We start from the raw sequence: 22,760 nt of genomic DNA on the forward strand, positions 1-22,760 counted from the left end.
AGCGCCTTAAGAGAGACAACAGGTTGTCAGATTACTTATTAGAGTCTAAAGCTAAGCAGCTACCTGTCTCGCACACTTCAAATGCAGCGTAAGCCGAGTGGAGAGCTTGCGATTGGATCAAGAAAATACGTTGCATACTTATGAGCTTTTAACTGGCACTCAACTGGGAAAAATGCATGTTTAGTTCTAATCTGATGTAATTTCAATGGGAAATGAATTTGTTAAACCTGCTCTTATTTTATTTCGTCTAAATTTTAAGCAATAAATTGAATTTTCGTTGGTGAATTTAAGTCCGATAAAGTAAAAAACGATACATTTAAAAACTTTTAAATTTAACGTGAAAATTTACATTTCATTAAATGATATAAAATAAAAGGTGAAAACTTGAACAAAATTGAATGTTCTTGTTACGAAACAGTCTTAAGGTCTTCAGCAAACAATTCGCAGCTTAAAGTCATTTGGGGCAAAATGCGTAGAAAAACACTTTGTGACCTTGTGCGTTGATTTTAAGGCTCATTTGAGGCCAGACCGGCAATGAAGCCCAGGACAAATGATAATGTGGATCTCCTCACTCACCGAAAACATAATCCACTTAATAGTTATGCGTGCAATTTCCTGTGCCCGTGCCTGAAGCATTTTTGTCGTTGCCGCCATACACGGGAAATTGTTGCCAAATTGACAACATTGTTTTCTGTCAATGATTTTCGTTTACCGGAGGCTTTTGAAAATCTGCCCCGCCCCCTAAGTTCCCCCTCTCCTCATACAGCTCATTTATGGACCATTTGGCAGGACATGCGAGTAACATCACAAAGGCCAGGAACAAGCATCATTGCGTGTGCGGAATCATTAGATTGAAAACCTTGGGAATGCTGAGCTGCTCGAGATGTTTTGAAATAAGATTTCCAAAAGGAATTTAAAAAATAGACCGAGGTTTCTATAGAAAGCTACGCGGGGTATATAATCTGAAATAAATCTAAATTTCCCAGCAATTTTTTGATTTTCTTAACACGATATATATTTCATAACTTCCCAACGATTTTTCCCAGCAAACTTTATGGTAATTTCACATCTTGGCACTTTCTATTAGTATTAAGTTTAGTATATTCAGATTATTTAAGATCATATTTTATCCGTTTAATAAAAAGTATCAGATTTCTTATTTGTACTTCAACTTGCTTTCAACTTTCGCTTGCTTTTTCGAAGTATTTTTAAATATTTGCACTTTCTATTCGTTATTAATAGTTTCTTTGTTTTTGTTTTTTCACTTTATATAATTTTTTGTCTTTTCTGTACAATTTAATTAAGGTGCTTCACATTTTGTCTCACAAAACTGCTAGAGCGCCCCTCGTAAGCATTCTTTGCCCAGAGGCAGACTGATTAAAGTGTGTGCTCGGCGCTCCGTTGTTTTGATGTCATTGTTTTGCTGCTGCTGTTACCCAAAGAACAGCGAATAGCATTAGGACATCGGCTAGAAGGTCCTTTGAATTCGATGCGCCTATTTTCGATCAGGTTTACCCCAAAGGAAACCGTTGCTTAGCTGGCAAAAATTGTCAGTTAACATCATTTATTATTGATTTTCATTTTGGCCAAATAGATACTAGCCATAGGCCTTAACTCCTGTCCACACTGTCTGCGTAGAAGTGAAAGTGTTGTGGGTTGTTTGTTGGGGTTTCTTTTTGGGTCACTTAATGGGGGTTTGCGCGAAAGATGATTGATGATTGCGAGCCGTTATCCATATAAATTGTACTAACAATTGGCGACCTTCAACTTGTATTGGCCAAACATACAAAATTGACCTAGTTCTTTACATTTTCATGGGGGTTGCGCTCCATTTTCGCATTTTAATTACTTGCAATTCGATCTGCAGGTAAACTGCCCCAATGAATCATTAAATTTTGTGTGTGTGTCCGTATAATATTTAAATCAATGTTAATTTTTATTAATGACACATTGGCAATTACTTTTTAGGCTTTGGTCGTTGCTGCATGACGGCTTGAAAATTTGTATTTTTAATTATGATTTATTGTAAATGCGCGCTCTACGGTTTTAACATTTTTCACGCGCGTCTGTCGCGTTCGAGTCCAAAAACTGAAAACACATTAAAATCATTTCCCACCTTATCGGCATGAATGAAGCCGCAAATGGTATTTAATTTGTGAATTTTGTACTATTGATATTGACGGCGCCCCCTCACACATATCTAACTCAAATTTTACAAAAAAAAAAAAAAATGCGGTTTCTTCTTCGTTATTTATTATTAAATTTTATTATTTTTCTTTTTTTATCATAATTAAACAAAGCGAAAGTTGCGTCAGCAAATGGGCTGATAAGCAACTTGATACAATGTTATGGGACAGCAGTGTAAGCAGGTGATCGAAAGTCTACAAATGAGTATTGGCATAGTTTTTTGGACGCAACTGTAGTATATTATTATTTTTGGTCAGCTTTGGAGACTGAAAGTCATTTGTATAAATAAAATGAAGCGAATTGAGCGGCGAAAGTGGGTGCTTTTAAAAGCTTACTGAGCTTAAGACTTACACCCACGTCGGATGGCTTAAGAGAGGAGCCGCTTTTGAGCCGCCAGCTCTCTGGGCGACAAATGACATGCTAAACTAATTTTTGGTGTCATCCGCACATGTTTAACATTGAATTCAAGTGACAGGAGACGCCCACAAGTGACTTGTCCTGCGGCGTTAGCTTGATTAATTTTTGGCAGACAAGTGCTTAGTGAGTGACTCAAACGGAGAGGGAGAGAGAGTGAGTAAGCGAGTTGAAAGACGCAAATCATTGCTGTGGCTGCGGTTTCAGAGTGGGGGTAATTGTATTTTGGTGGGTGCAATAATAAAATAAGAGCAAGACGACAACACAAACACAGACACAATTTGGAGAGTGAGTGCGAGATGTGCGAATGTGTGATAGAGGAGAGGGAGAGAGACAAACCGCAAGCGTGTGTATCGTTTATTGCTGTCGCAATCGTTGAAGCTGATTATGCTATGGCGGGCATAGCTGAGGACATGTGTGGAGCTGCTGCGACAGACGGTGGCAGTGGCGGACGTTATGGTCTGGGTGGCAGAGTTGCATCTATGTTACATGAAAGACAAAACAACAACATGAACAAAAAAACATACAAAAAAAAAAAACGACGAGCGGATGAGCGAGAAAATATCTCATCCCACAACCATTACTCTCCGAGTCCGGGAGCTGACAACTTAATGCCAATGGCAACCGAAATTGCCGTCAAGCGACAAGTCAATCCAGCTAATTACTCATATTCAAAACAAAGAGAGCGCAGGATATCAAAAAACAACAACAACGAAGAGAGTGAGAGAAAGAGAGAGAGACGCGCGGTCAACGAACGCTGAGAACAAAGAAGGTGCTCCACTCAATCAAGCACAGCAAGAAAAACGTAATGAGAACATACATATGTATGTAAATATTTTACTTGCGCTTTTTTTTATAATAAGTATTTTATAAAGTTTACATAAAAGAATAATCTTATCATATTTGTTTATTTCCACAAAGTTCAAAGACTTTTGAAGTGATTCGCTGTTACAACAGTTAAAATGGTTTAGAAATCGACTATAAAAACAAATTGCATGAATCATAAGAACGCTTCTTCATCTCCTTTTATAGTTTCATACTACATCATTTTTTTTGCAGCATGTGCATAAAGAGCGTAGTGGGACTTTGTCCCTTAATAAGCCTGCTGGGAACTGTTATGGCGCAGCTTGGATTGGATGGCTTTGCTGCTTCAACGAATCTCTCTTTGTTGGCAGTTTCAATTTCGTCGCATTTGTTTCACTCGCCCAGCTTATATCTCAGCTTCTGGCTGCTCCTCCTATTATGCTGCTTCAAGTGCAGCAATGCATATAAATGGCGGTCAATGGCAAGTCGTTTGTTATGCGGCGATTGTGATTTGCCTCGCGATTAGAAAATGGTCGACTAGGGACAGCAGCTTCATTTCGTTCTCTCTTTAAAGCTCGGTTTTAATTGGTTGCCAAACTAGAGTTGAGTGCGTGTCGTGCTATCTTATGAGATAGTTAGTTAGTTAAAGACTTTGGTTATAAATCGTACTGCAGGTGCAGTATTTTTCTGTAATAGCATGTGGAAAATTGTATCGCTCACGGACACACCTCTAGTTGCAAGTGCAACTGCACACTAATTGCGATTTGGCAATGGGTGGAGAAATGGCGTTGGCAGCATCCGTTATGTCTACGGTTATCGTTGCATGCAGTTGGTTGCGTTTTCAATTACCTGCCTGATTGCTTGGCTGGGGAGTAGACATGTAGACAAACTGCAAAATGAAGGTCATCCATGCTGCAGATTAACGATTTGTGCATGTCCTCTGCAATTGATCGATAATTTAATCGATGTTAGATTTGCGGCAGGTGCTTATTATCGCAACTATCGATTACAAAAAATGACAATCAACGAATGATAGACCAAGTTTATACGACACCTAGTCTGCTTATAGAAAACCGAGTTAAGTTTCTGCGTATTTATTGAATACGCTTTTATATTGTGTAATAAGTAAGAAAATATTCAATCAATTTAATTAACTGGCAGCAATTATAAAATCTTGATTTGAATTCATTTCAACAATATTTAAACTGGATTAAGCAATTTAAATGTATACACAAATGTTTGTAGTTTTTAATAATAAACAACTAGGAACTAGGCGCAGAGATTTACATACATAATAGGATGCAAAGATTTTTTTCACAAAAAAATGGTAACCCAAATTCGTAATTTACGGTAATTTCTAAGATGTTTTCAACAAGAAACCATAGTTCTAAAATCAACTCCTAATTGAAAAATTGGGTTTTTTTTAATGTGTTGTTATGTTTAAGGACAATTGGTCTTTTAATTCTATGAAATTTGGAAAGTCCTGGTCTTAACAAAAGTTTTGATACCAGATATGCTAATAATAACATGTCAAAAGCGGGGACCAGGAATTCATTTTAGAACTATTATTTTATCTTAGAATTGACTACAGATTAAGAATTTGGGATACAATTTTACAATGTTTTTGGGCCCATACAACGATGCACCCTAATGCACTATGTTAAGCTGCGATTTTGGCCACGTGAGATTTGGTTGTGTGGTTTCTATGAGGAAGGAAGAAGGCAGTTGTCGTTTAAAGAGCGGCTGCGTTTCTCCGATTCCAGCGCCAGACAGTCGCATCGTCGCACACGTAGATGAGGACACTGGCATCCCGTGAGAAGGCGATCTGACGGACGGTGGCCACACTGCGGGGATTGTGAAGAGTAGTCATGTGAGCGCCTTCTGGATCACTCGGATCCATTTCCCAGACATAAACCTTGCCCTGTTGATTGCCCAGGGCGATGACCTTCTGCCAGGGATTGAACCCGAAGCGCACGAACCAAATCTCACACTCATCATACTCGAATTCGGCAATAATTGTGCAGGAGGAATCACTTGGCTTCAGTTGCTCGAAGCTCTGATGCAGCTGGCCAGGCTTCCAGCAGACGATGGCATTCTCACAGGACTTGGACAGCACAAAGTTGCCAAACCATTGGACACAGTCCACATAGTTGCGATGGATGTCACGTGTGGAAAAGTCGGGGAAATGCTTGGTGATTGTGGGAAATGGTAGCGTTGATTTCTCCTGGCTAAACGTGTGCGACAGTTCAATCTTGTGCTGAAACTCCGGCGTATTTAGGCACCACAATTTTAGGGAATGATCCATGCCGCTGCTCACAATGCGATCGCCACGCATATTGAAATCAATGGACAGCACCTCATCTCGATGTCCCTCGACACCGCCAAAGATCGCAATGCAGACGTGGCTTTGGATGTTCCACAGGCGTATGGCATGATCCTTGCTGCCCGAGAGCAGCAGCTGCAGCTTGTGCGGATGGAACTTGAGCTCATTGATGGCCTGTCCATGTCCAATATAGTTGCCAACCGCTTCGTTCTGTTCTACGTCAATGACGCGGATGACACCGCGGTAACCAGCTGCCGCAAGCAGCGGCGCCGACGTCTTCAGGTCATATGACCAGGCACAGGTGTAGAACACCTCATCGGGCTATCAGGAAACAAAGACAGTACTTCTTTAATAACTCCGGCGGAGACAAGTGAACCATTGAACTGGTTCAGCAAGTAGAACTACTTACATCCGGATCTGCATAGCAGTGAAGCAACGTCAAGCCTCCCTTGCGTGGACACTCGTAGATGGTGCAACGATTGCTGCCCGCTGTGGCAAACACTTGTGGCTCATCCTTGCCGAGCAGCGTGTTGAACGTCACACCAAATATGTTTGCTCCATGATTCTCCTTGACATGTGAGCTTTAGATGCATAGATGTTTTGTTTTCGATTTAAATGTTGCATCAACTTCTTGCTCTTTCTTATTCTCTGCAACTTACTCGTATTTGTAGGCAGCGCCGTTTTTGGTCTTCGATTTGGTGCTGCGCCGACCGCGACGCTTGCTGCGCGTGCTCGACGCCGGCGATTTGCTTCTTGATGTTGTGCTATTTGTTGTAAAGCTCGCCGATTCGTCCTACATATGTATGTATATCAATCGTCAAGTGTAAATTGTTTTTCATTAGTTTCATTTCAGCTGCAATTTGCCATGTATTAACTTACGCCGCACGATTCATCCGACTCATCGGGCTCGTTCCCATTTTTCACTTTATCGCTCATGGCAATTTCACACACACACTTCATGCACCACAGCCAATTCGGAATAAACAATTTATCTTGTGTGTTAACAATTTAAACAACTAAAAACAAGTGTTTTTGCTTACTTTTGGCGCAAAAACAATGTGATTAGCGTTGCCACCGCGCGATCAACTAGAACTGGTAAATTTATTAACAGTGTGCTGTTATTTAACATTTCGATAGCCATTTGGTGTATCGATTGGCTAAAGCATAGCGTCTGTTAACAATGTTAGTCCGTAACATTACTTTTTGAGTAAAGTGATCGATCAACAGTTCGCGCTCTGTTTGATTTAAATTTTAGGTAATGAAAATTCCAAATTGAAATAACTTTGCAATAAATTTACTAATTTGATAAAAATATTAATTTTGAAATTTGATTTTTGATTATGGCAGAGAATAATAAAAATAAACCGATACCCTACATTTTAAGTGCAAATAGGCACTTCCCGTAACCCACTTTGATGTCAACTAGAGAAGAAGCGAATTCTAGCAGTTAGCCAAAATAGAGTCACAGCTCACAGACTGTATAACAATAAAAACATGCGCAAGCAAAGCAAACAATTACAGTTTCTTAGCAAAAAAGATGAGAAGTACGATCACATGCTATGGAATTAACGGTGAAAGGACATTTACAAAAGTATGCATTTAACAAATTTATGTAAGAAATGTAACAATGTACAAACGCAGTACAATGGTCGGGGGCAACAGAGTACAGAGAGCGTAGAAAAGGGGAATAGTGTACAAAACATTGGGAATTATTTTTATGTAAACATTATATATAAATATATACAAAAGTAGTTGAAGCGATTAATATAGGGGACTAGACAATATTTACAGCTGTAGAAAGTAAACGCAGACAATTCTCAAGGTATATAGACAGAAGTTAGATATAGAGAGAAAGATAGACAGAGATTAGAAATAGAGAAAGAGAGTAGTTTTCTTTTTTGTTGTTTGTTCTGGATTTGTGTTGGTTAACATAATGTAACAACGTAAAAAGACAACGCAAAACGTTAAATATTGTACAAGAACTGAAAATGCATTCAAAATTACGCTAATTAATGCAGTAATAAACCATTATTCAAGTACGTTTTATTCGTCGACATTGATCTCGCCCAGACGGGAGTGCGCAGGCGTCTTTGTCGCTGAACGGTCGCTTTATTACTGCAACTGCTACTGCTGGAAACACTTTGACCACTTGCATCAGTCCCTGTCGCTGTCGTCGTCGTCGTCGCTGTAGTTGTTGTTGTCGTCGCTGTTGCCGTTGCTGTCGACGTCTCCGTCTTCGTCGCTGTCGCTATTGCTTGCTCTTCGCTAACAGTTTCGAGTGTTTTGCTCGCCACGTCTCCATCTCCCGTGTCCGTTGGTGGCCCAGTGGGTCCACTGTGCGTTTGCGGCGCGAATGAGACACCTTTCGTACGACTCTCTATGCTTGTTTGATTGTCCGGCGACTGCGACGCTTGCTCCTCTGTCGCTGCCTTGTGCTGCAGGCTGCAGCTGTTGTTTGAGGAGTTGTTGTTGTTAAGATTCTTGCAGTTGCCATCATTACAGCGCTGCTTGGCGGGCTCACTGAGCGAGTTGGCAGTCAAGTGTTTTTTCGCACAGCAGTTGGCAGTGAGTAAAAGCGAACCGATACAGGCAAACAAATTATTTTTTATACGAAAGAGTTGCCGGATCATTTGTTGGCGTTTTTGTATGTTTCGTTATCGTTTTCAATTTGTATCATGTTTTTCATTGTGTGAATTTTTATTTTGTGTTGAAAATTTGATAGAAAGAAAAAATAAAGGTACATCAGTTGAAGTGTTTCTTCTTAAATTGATAAAGTCATTAGTGTGAGTGGATTAGTTTGTCCAAAGCTGCACAAAGGAACAAAGCGCACAAAAAGTGTTGCATACTTTTTGCCTGACGAATTTCTAAACCTTTTTTGTTGTTGTTTACTCCAAACGTCAGCTTCATGTGTGGCAGGCACTTTCCCACACAATTCCTATGCAAATCGAACAATCGTGTCATGATGTGAATAATTTATAGGTCTATAATAAATTTACGCTGTGAGTGACTAGAGCATTGGAGCTTTTAATTGAAAACTCGACTTGAAGTAAATAATAAAACATCATTGTGTAACTGAAATTTGCATATCAGCTTTGAAAATGAAATTGAAACTTCCCAAATAATTCGTAGAGACAAGAATTAAGTTTTTATATAGCAAGCGTTCAGAAGAAGAGACAGATGACAACTGATGAACACGAAGGGGACCAATTCTTCAAGATACTTAGTAGAGACATCGATAATAAAATACACGGAGAGCTTATATTGTGTGTGTGTGTTAAAAAGAAATAGAGTTAGACAGTTTGCTCAATTATGCGGTGCTTTTTTGAGGGGAAGAATAATATCACACGAGATTCGAGAAGTTGAAGAAGTAGACTAAACTATCTCTAAAATATACGCTTTCTCTGACTTATAAATGACACTTAGTATATATGAATTGGGATAAATGAGAGGATAGATGTGATGATATATCTTTGCTGCAATTCTGCAGAGCAAGGCAATAAAACTTAGTAGAGTATTCAGATTACTCGACATATAAACTGAAAATAGCACTACAACGTATGAGAGAAAGTTAAAGAGTTATAGATAGATAGAGAGAGATAGAGAGAGAGAGAGAGAGAGAGAGGAGTTAAAGAAAGACTTGGGGGTAAGGTGAATATAGTAGTTGTTCTGGTTTGTGGGTGGGTAAGTAAGTTTGTAGTTGATGTGAGCACGCGTTGAGGTTTAGAGGAGTAGAGAGAGATAGAGTTAAAAATCAACAAAGTTAACAACAAACCAAAGCTCAGGATGACTCTAAAAAGACTTACTCTTCGCTTTCAACGGATGAAGACGCAATCTGCCCCAATTTACTTTTACCTGATGTGGGGCTTCTGCATAAACAACAGACACACACAGATATAAAAAGAAAAAAAATAAGTATATAAAACGTGTGAAAGTTGTAAACGGAAAAACGATTAAAATCAGAAAGAAATTGTTGTTAGTTAAGTATGTGATAGATTATCATGATATAAGTAGTAGTAGTTGATGTATGTAAGAGATCCGATGGTAAACACAATACATGAAACTGTTTGAAGCTTGCCTTGAGTGCAATCTGAATGCAAATTCAATAATTATTATTTTATATAAGTTCGAACTACTCAGCATTATATGGAAAACCTACTAATAATACACGCTAAAGCCTCAACCAATTGTATGATCCCCGAAAGCGCCAGCAAAATTTGATTTCGTATTATTATATTTTTCTTTGTTTTTTTTTTTTTTTTGCCGGCTCATGATAAGATTTGTTGGTTAGAAAATGGCGCAAATAGTAGCTTTAAATGGTGCGGAGAAACACATGCAAAGTTGTCACCTACCTTGACTCGTCTATGAATACCGCTTCAAGCACACGCGCCGCATAATGCAGATTGCGCTGCATGTCCTCATACGCGACGGTCTCATGATCCATGCGTCGCAGCAGGCTGCGGATTCTGTAACGGAAAAAGCAACGATTAGTAAGGTTTAGGCACGATAGTCTGCCGATTAATTTCGATTTTGAATTTGTGATTTACAAGAATGAGAAAATCAAATTGAATTTTGAAATTATGAACTTCTATGGATGTATTTGATTCGAACATTTTTGAAAGAATTTAAAACTTCTTAAATGTATTCATATTAAATAATTTTTGAAGTCAATCAATGTTTTAAAGATAAGGAGCGTTGAAATATGTTCAAATAATGTCAGGATATCATTATAAAAATAATAATCAAATAATTAAAATTATCTTTTTAATGTTTGTCATCAAAATAAAATGATGATGCTGATGTTATGAAGTGTCATAAACATAGTTATTATGAATATCGTATAAGTTTTAAGAAAATATTAAATGTTGCTGTATTCGGTCAATTACAACCAAATTTGTCCGTTATACATTTCTATATACACCAATTTTTTTTTTAAGGCTTCACAATTTAAATGGCTTTGAATATATGCATTACTTATTTTTGTTTAATTGATGCGTAATTTTATTCATTAGATTTGTATTTAAAAAAATGTAAGCTACTTTTTTTTAATGTGGTATAAGATCTCACCTGATGGCTGCTTTATTGAGGGCATCTGGCGTATCGACAGGTGGCAAATGTTCCGTTTCCCATATATCAGACATCGATAAGTTTGAGCCCGTTTCGACCGAGTGATCCGACGAGTGATCAATACCGGGAATAACTGAACCAGTGGGACCGACGCTTATTGAATTCGGATATTCGATAGTGTCGCGACTCAGTCTATAATCATAGGTTTGTCGGTCGGTAGACCTCGCGATTTGTGGATTATCGGTTGCGAAATTCGTTTGATTTGGAGACGAGGGCTGCATTTTGCCGGTTGAGCTTGAGCCGCTTGTTGTTGATGTTTTTGCTGTGGTGTAATCCCCGGAACGCTTATCAGCAGCCGCAGTGGTTGCGGATGATCCGTTAGTGCCCCTGACACTTAGACGCTCCGCAAGTGATTCACTGAGCGGCGTCTGGAAGAAACTGATGCTGGCCGAGGAGGGCGAGGCGATTGATTGAGTTTGTGAATCGATCTGTGTGAAATTCTTGCGACTATTCGATCGCCGTACAATAGTGAGTGAGCCGTGCTCTGTAATATATAGCAAACAGAACGGCAAATTATGAGTAGTGTGAGATGGTTTTGACTACTTTCATCTAAATATTTTCTCCAGCTGGCTGACACTTGGACTAGACACACTTTGATTTAACAAAGCGACAATTTCCAATTTTGGTTTATTCCTGAATAAAATACCCAGTCGCTTCCAAATATTAAAATGAAACTTGAATATTTATTACAAACTAGACGATCAAATTGGAAAAAGTATTTTAACGATTACTTGAAGAAGTAAATAAACGATTACTTTTATCACTTTCAAATTTGTGAACGTTACTAATGAACATGGGAGGTTTGTGCTGTATTTAAGAGAAAATTTTCTAGGAATATTTTCCTAATCCTAATATCCTAATATCCTAGGATACCAATATACTAGTGATGTAAAAATCTACAACTGCCCTTTTTTTTCCCCTTAGCGCGTTTTCAAGAACTTGAAACTGTCATAACTTTGTCAAATGTTAACCGATTTCCTTCCGGAATGTCAATTAAATCATAATTTTGGCCTTTAGTTGTGCATCGAAATTGCAGAACTAAATTTTATTCCTATCACAGTCTCTTTTTTGAAAACTTTCTTGTTGAAACTTTGATTAGATCACTTTTATCAGGCCAGTTCCGGATTTCCCTTCCTACTTTATAGGATTTCAAAATATGCATTTTTTCTCGTTGCATTTATGCTAAGTATTTAAGAATTAAATTTTTTAAATTTATCAGACTTATATTGACCAACTCAAAATTGAGTACGCAAAACATTTCCGAAATGAAATTAGAAAAGGTCAAAGATGTTTACTTTAGATTAATCTTGCCTGTATATTCCCAGTCTTGAATAAATATGATGTTATCTTGACAGTGCTGATAACATACTTTATATATACTATTTTTATAAGTTTATTATAACTTGATATACTTTCAATATTGCATAAAACATCAATTTGACATACTAATAATGACTACTTCTTCTAGAATCAGATAAGTTTAAGCATTATCATTTGCACATCATCAAACATTTTTATATTTAAGGACACTGAACTTAACTAAACTCTTTCTTACAAGCTCGGAAAATAAATCAATAATTTATTCAATGACTTAAACTCATTGTAGCATACAATTCTTTATTTAGCTTAACCCGAAGTGCAAATGTAACTGCTTAACGAGCGACCCAGTGAGTTTTCCCTCCTCAGGCTAACTGTGGCCCTTTTTAGGAAAGCTTTGCGAAAAATCGAAGCTCCTCCCAGAGATACAAGCGTAAATTGCAAAGATTTATCTGTTAGCTAAGAGCGTTGGGTATTGAGAATGGCAGCTACAAGAAAAAGAAAACAAAAGGGAAAATTCTTCAAGTGCCGCAGCTCCTGAGGCATCAACGTGCCAACGTTTCAACTTGGTGGCGCCACCCACTTGGTCTGTTAACTGCAGCACATTTATTTATTTTTTTTTTTTTGGCAAACGCGTAGTTGGCTTGTATCTCCTCCAGCTGAAGGACTCACCATAAAATTCGCTTTATGCTGCACTTAAATTTATGTTACACTCGAGATTCCTTCCTTGCTTAACTACTGCGCCAGTCTTTGAAGCATTTTAGGAGCTGCTTATCGAGTCTCGACTTGCGAGTCTCGAGTTGCGATTTGGGTTGATGAAATGTTTTATGTTACTTTTACTGGCCATTGCTTTTCCCCATGCGTTTAATGAGTTCAGCACGCCAAAAATCATTCCAAAATGTGCTCAAATTGTTGACTGCTCAGGTAGCCAAGATCTAACATAAAATCTGTGCGGTCTCATCTTAAATTCTGCAATGGCTGCATTCGGAGCTTGCAACATATTTGGAATGAATATGCTCCTTATGAAAAATGTAAAGGTTGAGGTTTACTTACTTGCCACTTGACCATTTATTGTCGCATTGCCGCCCAGGTCACAGCTTGTGGGGCTCTGTTCACCGTTATCGGGCCCAGATGTTGCTGCTGATGTTGCACCACCACTGGAAGCAGCGCCAGTTCCACTGTTGCCACCGCTGGCCGCACCACCACCACCACCACCACTGCTGTTGCTGCCACCTGTGCCGGCGTTGGCCTCCTCACGTTTGCTTGGCAAATTCTCCGGCGTGCTGGCAACTGTAAGGATAAAATTATATGCAAAAAATGGCTTTAGAAAATTATATTTATTGTTGTTTTATTTTCAAATAGCATTTCAACAAGTCCCAATATAATCTTACTACGTAGATATATACATTGAAAATACATACATGCATTTTCCCAAAGGTTTTTTGAGGCCGTCCCTTACTTCTGTCAATCGCTTAAATCAGCCCTTTTTTAAGTGTACTTGTAATGCTGTTATGCTGAGCTAAAGTGTATTGTTATACCCCATTGCCAGAAGGGTCGAAAGGATAAACCGAGTACAGACTATGCAAATTGTATGAGTCTGGTGTGTAACTATCTGCGGATGGATACTAGTTGAAAAGTAGAGACATCGTAGATAGTTCTTATTAAGAATCCACCCAAAAACCTATAAACAGAAGTGCAAGTCGATAAACCCTAAATTATAGCTGATTATATTTAAAGTAGAGTCGAATAGAGACAATTTCAAATAAATGGAATGTCATATATTAAAAGTAAGATTCAAAAAACATTCTGTTGAAAAATTATATATATGTAATATATATGGAATTTCTTGTTTTATTTTTTATAATTATAAATCAAATTATTTTCAAAAAGGACACATCATTTTATTTGCTTTACTAATAAACATAAATTTCTTACATTTTTTATTTTAAGAGAATTCAAGTAGTGTATTTGTCATTTCTCGTTTATAAATATTTTGTTTAGCTTTAGAACTTATCCCTTTGCTTTGTTCAAGCATTCTTGGCTTTTCTGGGAAAAAGGTTACATAAATTTTAGATTGAAATTGCTTTTCATTCTGTGGAAGCCTTTTATAAACAGTTGAGCCTGTTTTCGACAAGGCCAACAGCTGGTACAGCAATTGCGGCCAATTTTTGATGTATTTTTTTCACATTGCATATTGCACATTGACTCGGTAGTCACATCTTGCTAATAGACAAAATAAATTTATTTAATATATAGCCGTGTCTGAGGTGTCAAATGTCACGACAAATTATTGTTTACAATATTGTAGTTACCCTGTAAAAGATAATTGTAGAAGATAATAGTGTACAGGGATTCAATGTATTCTGGCTAGTTAGTGCACTAAGCAAAAGCAGCTTGGAGATGCGTTAGAGGGTGTGATCAAGTCATGTACATAATTTACATAATTAATCAGGGAATTTTTTTTTTATTGTATGTAAAGTTTTAGTTGCGTAATGATGCGGCTAAGCTTGTACTGAGTTGATATGCGTCTAATTTGCATATAAAACAATGCCATCGACTGTTGAAAACTTCAGTCTTGTCTAACGAGTTGAAAGGTTCTAATCAACAAATAAACACCATGCGCTTCCTCGCATTTTTTGCTATTTTCCTGTTGGCTTTGGTGGCATTCAGCAGTGCCGATGAAAATGCAGCGAACTGTCCTTGCCCAAGGAATAGGGAGCCAGTTTGTGGCAGCGATAATCAAACCTATTCCAATATCTGTTTGCTCAACTGTAAAGCTAAAAATACAGGTAGCGATCTGCATGTCGTCAAGAATGGAGATTGCTAGGTTCCCAACTAGAATCAGAACAATACTGATACAGCTGTGACAAAAATTGTGAAATATTTTATAAGATAATAATTGAATAAATAATAACGACCATTGCAAATTATACACGTTTATTTATTTACGCAAGTGCTCTTTAAATTATTTAGCTTTGTTTAATCAGCAAAACTAATACCAACTAATAATAATAAATTGGGTTTTTTTGGTGAGCTACATTGGATTTAAAATGGAACCGCATAAATTAGATAACAACATATGTATAAACACACTTCGTTAAGTATTAGAGAACATTATTAGTTGGTAGAAAATAACAATTAGTTTCCATGTAAATAAAATTAAACTAAATATAAAAACTAATACATTTTATTTTTGACAAAACAAATTTCTGTTTTATTTAAATGTCTAATATGATTTTGATAAAATTCTAAAGAAACGGCGTTAAATGTTTTCCAACATTTTTGAGGACTTTGTTTCAAATAACTATTTCATATTAAAGTAGTTATTAAGAATTATTTTGCTGCTGCTGAAATAATGCAATTTTAAAATGACTAATATAATGATGGAAGATAAAGTTTGGGCAACAATATTATTATTTTTAATATTTCAGATTGTGTTACGGGGAGCTCTCAAACATGTTGTCTATAGATAGAACGACTACTTCATTCAAGACGGAATCAGTGATTCATAATGGAACACAACACAACCAGCCCTGTACGTTGAGTATCTTTCGAGTGCATCTGATTTATAGCTGTTTATAGTTGGGCCAGATAAAGTCAGTCGCTATCAAGTAGAACTCCATATGGTTTTATTTTTTTTTCTTTTTGCTGATAAGCACAAATATATAAAATATTCATTGATGAATCAGTGGCTTTTATGCGGTTTAGTAACGATTTTAAATTTATTTTTTATTTATTTTTGGTTGAATGCTTGTAATTAAAAAATATTTCAGTTTTAAAGTCAGTCGCTATCAAGTAGAACTCTATATGGTTTTATTTATTTTTTCTTTTTGCTGATAAGCACAAATGTATAAAATATTCATTGATGAATCAGTGGCTTTTATGCGGTTTAGTAACGATTTTAAATTTATTTTTTATTTATTTTTGGTTGAATGCTTGTAATTAAAAAATATTTCATATAATCCTTCTTAACATTCGCCGGTTCTCAGGAGCTTCAAACTGCGTCCAGAACGCTCCATACTGCGTTGTTCACATTCAAACAGACATCTATTACTATAGGTGACATCATTGCTGCCACAAACTGGTTCCATGTTGCGTGGACAGGGGCAGAGAGGCCTGCCACTAGATTTATCCTCCGGATGTCCACTAACGTAGGCTCCCAGTAGCAGGCACAGGGCCAACAGCAAACTCAATAACTTCATGTTTTCAATAGGTTAATCCGCAAGCTACTCAAAACTGTTACTGACTGAATTGGTTTGTGTATGCTCGACTATAGCCTAACTGGGACCTGGAACATTATCTTATCGTAAGCTCATTCTATTGGTAATTTTTTCCTAATATCTATTTGTGGTCTTTGTTTTTGTACTTAATGTGAAATGAAACTACCAAGCATACTAACGTGAATAATTAGCAATATATTTGAGAATTTATTTGCTTTGTTTGACATTGAGCTGTTTTTCGTTATGTATTATTTGAAGCAAATGCGCTTTATTTAATTTTGTTAACGCTAAAAAGCTGTTTACCAAAAGCGTTTCGCGTTGCCAACTAACTATTATTCTTTAGACCACTTTCGCTCTCTCGTTCTCTCGCTCTCTTTATTAGATATGAGCAACTGTCGATATTTCACGACACAATGCAGCAATAAATGTGACGATCTACGGTGTTAATATTATGAGATATAATCAAACAATGTTAGACAGTAGAGATTAATTGGATGGAAAATATATATTTTCTTTTTAATTGTTACTTTTATTTGACATTAATTCTCTAAATTTAAATACATTTTTAGTTATTTGATATTTTATAAATTTTTAATTTGCGCCAAATAACATATTCACAATTATTTTAAATATTATTAAAAATATCATATGAAATAAAAACACAACACTCGCTCATCTCTAATATTAAACTACTCTTTTTCTCTTCTTCACTCTGTTTGTCTGTGTTTCTCTCTCTCTCTCTTTCTCTTTATTGTTCAACCTATTTGCTCTGAACTCTTGTTATCAACTGCGCTGTTTTGCAGCACATTGACGTGTCGATCGAACAGAGCTCTTGAGAATCGTCAGGTGGGTAAAGTAATTAAGGTAAAATAGTCCATTAAATTGTGTAAATTGCAGACGCACTTACTTAACATTTAATTAATAAAATGCCATAATAATATAATATTTTCAACGTTTACTCTCGTATATATCAATTTGGCGCACTCTATTGTTGTCTAAATAACAAACGACAAGTATTGTTGTATATGGGTACTAGTAATTCCATCAATTTGAAGAACTTTCGGTCACTTGGGAAATTAGACTAAAGCACACGATAACTTTTCCAACTTAGTTTGAAAATTGGCATTGCCATGCGCGTTTCTTTGGCTCTTTGGGGCTCCGGGCTGATGTTGGTGATGATGCTCTTCCAAAATGGCTGGATGCCTGTGGCTTCTATCAATTGCCAGCCTTGTAAATTGATGGAGGCGCGCAAAGCACATGCAAATGAAATGCTAAACAATTTCAATGAGACGACTAAAGCAAAACATTGAATGAGCAGTTGTTTTTGTTTTCAAGTGGAAAGACACTCAAACAGACAAATAATCATCCACTTGCTGACTAATTAGTAAAACTGACGCATACTCAGATAGCACTCAGAGCTACTCAACTTCTCAATCTGCCCGCCACCGTCATACAATACATTTTCTTTGCTTTGCATTGCTTTTGAAGCTCAGTGCAAATTCAACGCTTGACGAGCAACGTTACCAGAGAATCTCGGCCGAATCTTTTTTTGTTTTGTATAGAAATCCTAAAGTTAATTATAATAAGCAGTGCTATCAATTGAAATATGAAGTCTTTGAATTTATTTGCCCTGCTTCTCTTTATCTGCGTCGTCTTTTTGGGTCAATCCGAGGCCAGCTATTGTCCGTGCAACCTGAAGGAAAAGGGACAGGTGTGCGGCTCCAATGGCGTTACCTTTGTGAATCGCTGTGAATTCGAGTGCACCCAGCGGGATTATAAGAAACTGGGACGCACTCTCAACATTAAAAATTTGGGACCTTGCTAAAGATGCCTTCAACTATGCGATGTGAATGATGTCTAACTCTGATTGCAAAAGCTATAAATCTTATAATCACTATTAGCTATTAATTCCTCCTGAAATAAAAAAAAATTTAAACTTCATGTAAATTAAGTTGTTTTAAATGTATTATTTTTCCATGCTTAAAGACAATTTTTTAATATAAAAATTGGTATCTGCTTAATAATATAAATTGATAAAGATAATAAGCAAAGAATGTGTCTCAGTCAAAATTAGAAGCTGTGCTGTGAAAAAAATTGTTAAAAATTTCCGAAATAAAAATTTAAAGAATAAAATTCCATTTTTTTAATGCCCGTTCCGAAATAATAAAAAGGAATAAGTTTTAATGCTTAAATTTACTCAACACTTGCTTCACTACATAATTAGTGCACTCAGGTATAAATTATTATCGATATACGAGTATATTGATTATACAAACTGAATCAGTAATTTAACGAGTGGAAATGGAATAATTTAAATGAATTTGATTGCGAATTTCAATGAGAAATGCTCTGAAGCGTGTCTATGTACTACTTATATATATTTATCGAGTATATATGCAAATAATGCCATTTAATGCCAATTAAAAGTAGCAACAACTGATGACGTATCACTGAGTTCGTTTCCATTGATAGACTGATCCCCATTCCCCCTCCTTGGCTCTGATATCTTTCAAGTATTCGTCTCACGCACATCAATCAAATTGTGCATAATTAATCGACTCCAACGGTCTGCAGTTTTTTTTTTTTTTTTCAATTTTTTCTCTCTTGCTTCTGAATTTCATATTACGGACAATGTGATTTATTAACTGGTGTCTCGCTGTTGTTAATTGAATCGCAACACATGCGACGCAACTGTCAAATTACTCAAAATATGCTTAAATGCCCACCGTGCAACATTTTCGGTAACGGCAACCATAACTGCGAATCATTTATGCAGCATTCTGTGGCACCACAAAGAGGCCATGGGGACTACTACCGTTTGCTTTATGACAGGAAGCTGTCAGCTGCGTTAAATAAAAAGAATGGTATTATTAAAAAGATAATGCAACGTCAAGTTGAATGTTGACATTAGCCTTTATCTTTTGTTTACAATTGCTCAATAATGTCAAAATGGTGGTGATAGTAGGAGGTTTTCGAGTTTGCACACTCCCAAATTCATAACTGATATTGATATGACTGAGAAACAATAAAATTTTCGTATGAATTGTGTTATGTTTTAATATTTACGATGTTTTTATAACATATTTTTTCAAAATGGTAAACCAGAATAGGAAATTAAATTATATATGTTGTGCCCAAATGTCATCCTCCTCGGCCTTACCGTTTGGGCTCCACGAATATCAGTCAGTCAGTGAGTCAGTCAGTCAGGACAAACAGTTTTATATATATATCTATATATATATAAAACATTTTTTGAAAATGTGCAATAAACTGCGTTAGATTTAGGTACAGAAAATAATTTTTAGGGAAAATAACAATTAAAAAGTGCCGAACGAAACTTTTTTTTAATATTGATAGTTTAGATATATTTCTGCGAAAGTGCTTTTTGGAATAGAATTTCAATAAAATATTCTCTTTATTTGTATGACTAAGTAACGTAGCTATAATCTAATCTTAAAGCAACTTATGGTGCTAGCTTAATAAACTTGTCAGACTAGTAAGTGTGTTTTATCTACTGTATATCTTAATTACTTGGAATACAAAAAACCTTAGCATACTTTTGGGATTGAATAAAAATAATATATGATAAAGCGTAGCTAATATTTAATAATAACCATGATATAATATTATCATGGAAAACCTTTTAAGCTTTATGTTGATTGACTGCTTTTAGTCCAAGGATTATTTATAAGTCTATAGATTAAATATAACCTATTGTAACTTCAACTCTGTCTGGGGTGCAAACGTTAATATTGATAACTAAATGCGTAGATTAGTAACACACAATACAGGTTAATGGTGAGCAGTAAAACGAAAACAGAGCCTATTTTAATATATAAATATATACTATATAGGCTTACACAATCTCAACGAATGACAACAAAGCGGCGTTGTTGTAATCGATTTTGATAACAAGTATTTGATAAGCGTAAACGAACATGAAATGGCAACGCAAATAGCAATCAAAGAGCACGATTTCACCTTCATTTTTTGTTGTATCCTGACGGGAACGGATCCAATTTGCTGGCGCTTAAGGGTTGTCACCCCTTCTCACAACAAAAATGCGAGTAAATAAAATAGATAAGTATGAAAGATGTACAAAAGGGAGAAGTGAATATATAAGGCATATGTTTTGGGTGCGTGCATTAAATTTGAATAAGCAAGAAGCAAGACTTAAATCTAATCAGCGTCCGTTATTGTGGATGTTGACTGTATTTTTAATATTTTGCACAAGTATATGACGAAACGCGCGTCGCTTTGATATTATTAAATATTTACATATTAAAATATATGTGCGCGCTTGGCCTGCCTGCTATTTATTCATGTGGCTGCCACAGATTGAAAGGTGCCCCAAAATTCCAACCTAAGGTTTCGCCTGACACAAATACACACACAAAAGGTTGTTGTGTATGCATGAGTGTGTGTGTGTGTGTGTTTGGGTGTTGTTTTGCCGGTTCGCGACGCAATTCAATCAGCACACGACATGAAAATGAAAGGTAAGCCCCAGTCTCGACCTTGTCCTTATCCGTGGTGTCCTGACGGACAGGACGTGGTCGGCTCTGGCAGATAGACGACAGGCTGGGATTAGCAGACATAAAAGTTGTTCCAAACAAACTTTCTCCTTGAATTTTTTATATTTTTTTATTTAGCACGCCGCAAATTTAACTTGGATCGAATGGAATTTCAATATATGTATATGTGGATTTTAGACATTTACACACGTGCAAAACACTTGAATTACGCCCCTTGCTGCCACATCCGTTTATTTCCTTCACATGTCAAACCCTTTTCATTTCACTTTTGCCATGTTACTGGAATTTAATAAATTGTTAATGAAAATCTTGCAAATTATGCTGTGCAGTTTCCATAAACTTGGCTGCCAACTTTGGCCAATATATTCCAAATGAGGTATGAGGTATGTGGTTGCGTGTGCATGTGTGAGTGTGTGTGTTGCCAAGGTAAAACCCCTTTGGCTGACAGAACGAATCATGTACTCGCAGTATATTATGCAAGCAACGTCGACTGAATTACAATGTTGCGAAATGTTTTAATTAGGCAACCAGAAGCTAGGTAAGCTCCTAAAGCCAGCCGCAGGTATTAGCAATAGGAAGGAGAATGCAGGTGGGTTGACTTATCCGGGGTAACACTGCCCCTTCGCTTTCCTCTCTCCATTCCATTTTGTTGCACGGAAGTTCGCGGTTGGTCCATCAACAAAATGGAAGTGCAACGTGCTAAATGGCGAGCAATCTGTGGAAGGAAACAGGAAAAAGGGGCGTGGCAGGTAGAGAAAGAGATATAAACAGATAGCAAACAGATAGAAAACAGCGATATAAATGCCTTAGAAAGTAGCAGTTATATTTTTGACTGAAAAAAAAGTTACACACGCAATTTAAACAAAACATTTTAAAGTAAACATAACCCTAACATAACTACTAACTCTGTACTTTGTTGCTTTTAATTAAAAGTATGTAATTATGTACAATGTACATTGTACATATATAAACATTTGAATGGTTGTAAAAGTTAATTAAAAGAAGAGTTGGGCAAGTCTATTGTGAAGTTATCTTTAACATATCCTACAAAAAAAACTTCTACTCGAGGTAAAAGTCTAGTGACAAAAGCAACTTCTAGCCCCAAAATAGCTGATATTCAATTTTGCGTCGAACTACATTAAGTTTAATATAAAAATTTGAAAGAAAAATATAAATTAATAAAAAAAAAACGAAAATTGGCTTTGTACATTGTACATAAAAATTACTTTGTGCGCAGTGCCGAAAAACGTATCATATCAATTTATTGCTGCTGTCATCTTTGAACTCTAAGTAATGTGTATATAAACTTGGAGATATGTATGATACATCAAAATACGCGGAATTTCATTGACTATAACATATTAAATTTTGATAATGATATTAACTTTTCACAAACTGCCAAAATGCAAGCGAAAAAAACTTAATTTGCCTGTAAAATTTTACTTTAGTACTTTAGAAAAAAGTTAAGTAAAGGTTCGCTTAAAAGCCCTCAATCACACTTTTTAAGCGATATATAGAACATACCTGTAGCTTCTATTTATTTTGAAACTGTTGAGATTTCAATTTTGGCGGGACTTAGCGTTTTCTTGCTAAACTAGCGGTATTTTCAACAAGTCGTAGAACAAACATTTTTAAATTTTCGAAAAGGAATAAATCCACATCATTAAATTTAAGCTCCTTTAGCGCTTTGATGCGAACAGACAAACAAACAATCAAACTTGCTTTATATTACATTTTGAGAAGTCCACTATAATTTTCAAATTTGATTATATTTAAACTAGTTGTTGGATTTTGGAAATCGAGATATCAATCTACGCGTGTTTTAAGAATTATTAAAAA

The 22,760-nt window shown here is 36.3% G+C and overlaps 6 protein-coding genes across 12 annotated transcripts in view; 3 read left to right on the forward strand and 3 right to left on the reverse strand.

The window, feature by feature from the left end:
• LOC117782253 (calcium/calmodulin-dependent 3',5'-cyclic nucleotide phosphodiesterase 1) overlaps positions 1 to 22,760 on the reverse strand; it is a 92,810-nt gene that overhangs the window by 9,776 nt on the left and 60,274 nt on the right. For 2 of the 7 annotated variants that reach the window (XM_034619295.1, XM_034619297.1), the window contains exons 2-5: positions 13,223 to 13,459; positions 10,793 to 11,336; positions 10,078 to 10,191; positions 9,532 to 9,594 (exon numbers count right to left, since the gene is read on the reverse strand). In XM_034619295.1, coding sequence (XP_034475186.1) covers positions 9,532 to 9,594; positions 10,078 to 10,191; positions 10,793 to 11,336; positions 13,223 to 13,459 — 958 coding nt within the window. Of the gene's footprint in view, positions 1 to 1,961; positions 2,003 to 7,594; positions 8,249 to 9,531; positions 9,595 to 10,077; positions 10,192 to 10,792; positions 11,337 to 13,222; positions 13,460 to 22,760 lie in introns of those variants that run through there. The other 5 variants (XM_034619298.1, XM_034619296.1, XM_034619301.1 and 2 more) reach the window with 4 other exon arrangements.
• LOC117782257 (polycomb protein esc) lies at positions 3,766 to 6,910 on the reverse strand. Its single transcript, XM_034619307.1, has 4 exons — positions 6,608 to 6,910; positions 6,388 to 6,521; positions 6,138 to 6,309; positions 3,766 to 6,049 (listed from the first exon to the last, which is right to left on the reverse strand). The coding sequence occupies exons 1-4, from the start codon at positions 6,686 to 6,688 to the stop codon at positions 5,138 to 5,140; spliced, it is 1,299 nt and encodes a 432-aa protein (XP_034475198.1). The 5' UTR covers positions 6,689 to 6,910; the 3' UTR covers positions 3,766 to 5,137.
• LOC117782260 (serine protease inhibitor Kazal-type 1-like) lies at positions 14,731 to 15,099 on the forward strand. The gene has a single exon (XM_034619310.1). It carries the CDS (start codon positions 14,787 to 14,789, stop codon positions 14,994 to 14,996), a length of 210 nt encoding a protein of 69 aa, XP_034475201.1. The 5' UTR covers positions 14,731 to 14,786; the 3' UTR covers positions 14,997 to 15,099.
• Positions 16,058 to 16,416, reverse strand: LOC117782258 (protease inhibitor 2). The gene has a single exon (XM_034619308.1). The coding sequence runs from the start codon at positions 16,369 to 16,371 to the stop codon at positions 16,138 to 16,140; it is 234 nt and encodes a 77-aa protein (XP_034475199.1). The 5' UTR covers positions 16,372 to 16,416; the 3' UTR covers positions 16,058 to 16,137.
• On the forward strand, positions 17,225 to 17,883 carry LOC117782261. Its single transcript, XM_034619311.1, has one exon. The coding sequence runs from the start codon at positions 17,520 to 17,522 to the stop codon at positions 17,697 to 17,699; it is 180 nt and encodes a 59-aa protein (XP_034475202.1). The 5' UTR covers positions 17,225 to 17,519; the 3' UTR covers positions 17,700 to 17,883.
• Positions 17,882 to 18,336, forward strand: LOC117782259. Its single transcript, XM_034619309.1, has one exon. The coding sequence runs from the start codon at positions 17,996 to 17,998 to the stop codon at positions 18,212 to 18,214; it is 219 nt and encodes a 72-aa protein (XP_034475200.1). The 5' UTR covers positions 17,882 to 17,995; the 3' UTR covers positions 18,215 to 18,336.

The sequence above is a fragment of the Drosophila innubila genome (assembly GCF_004354385.1).
Source record: "Drosophila innubila isolate TH190305 chromosome 2L unlocalized genomic scaffold, UK_Dinn_1.0 4_B_2L, whole genome shotgun sequence".
NCBI lineage: Eukaryota > Metazoa > Arthropoda > Insecta > Diptera > Drosophilidae > Drosophila > Drosophila innubila.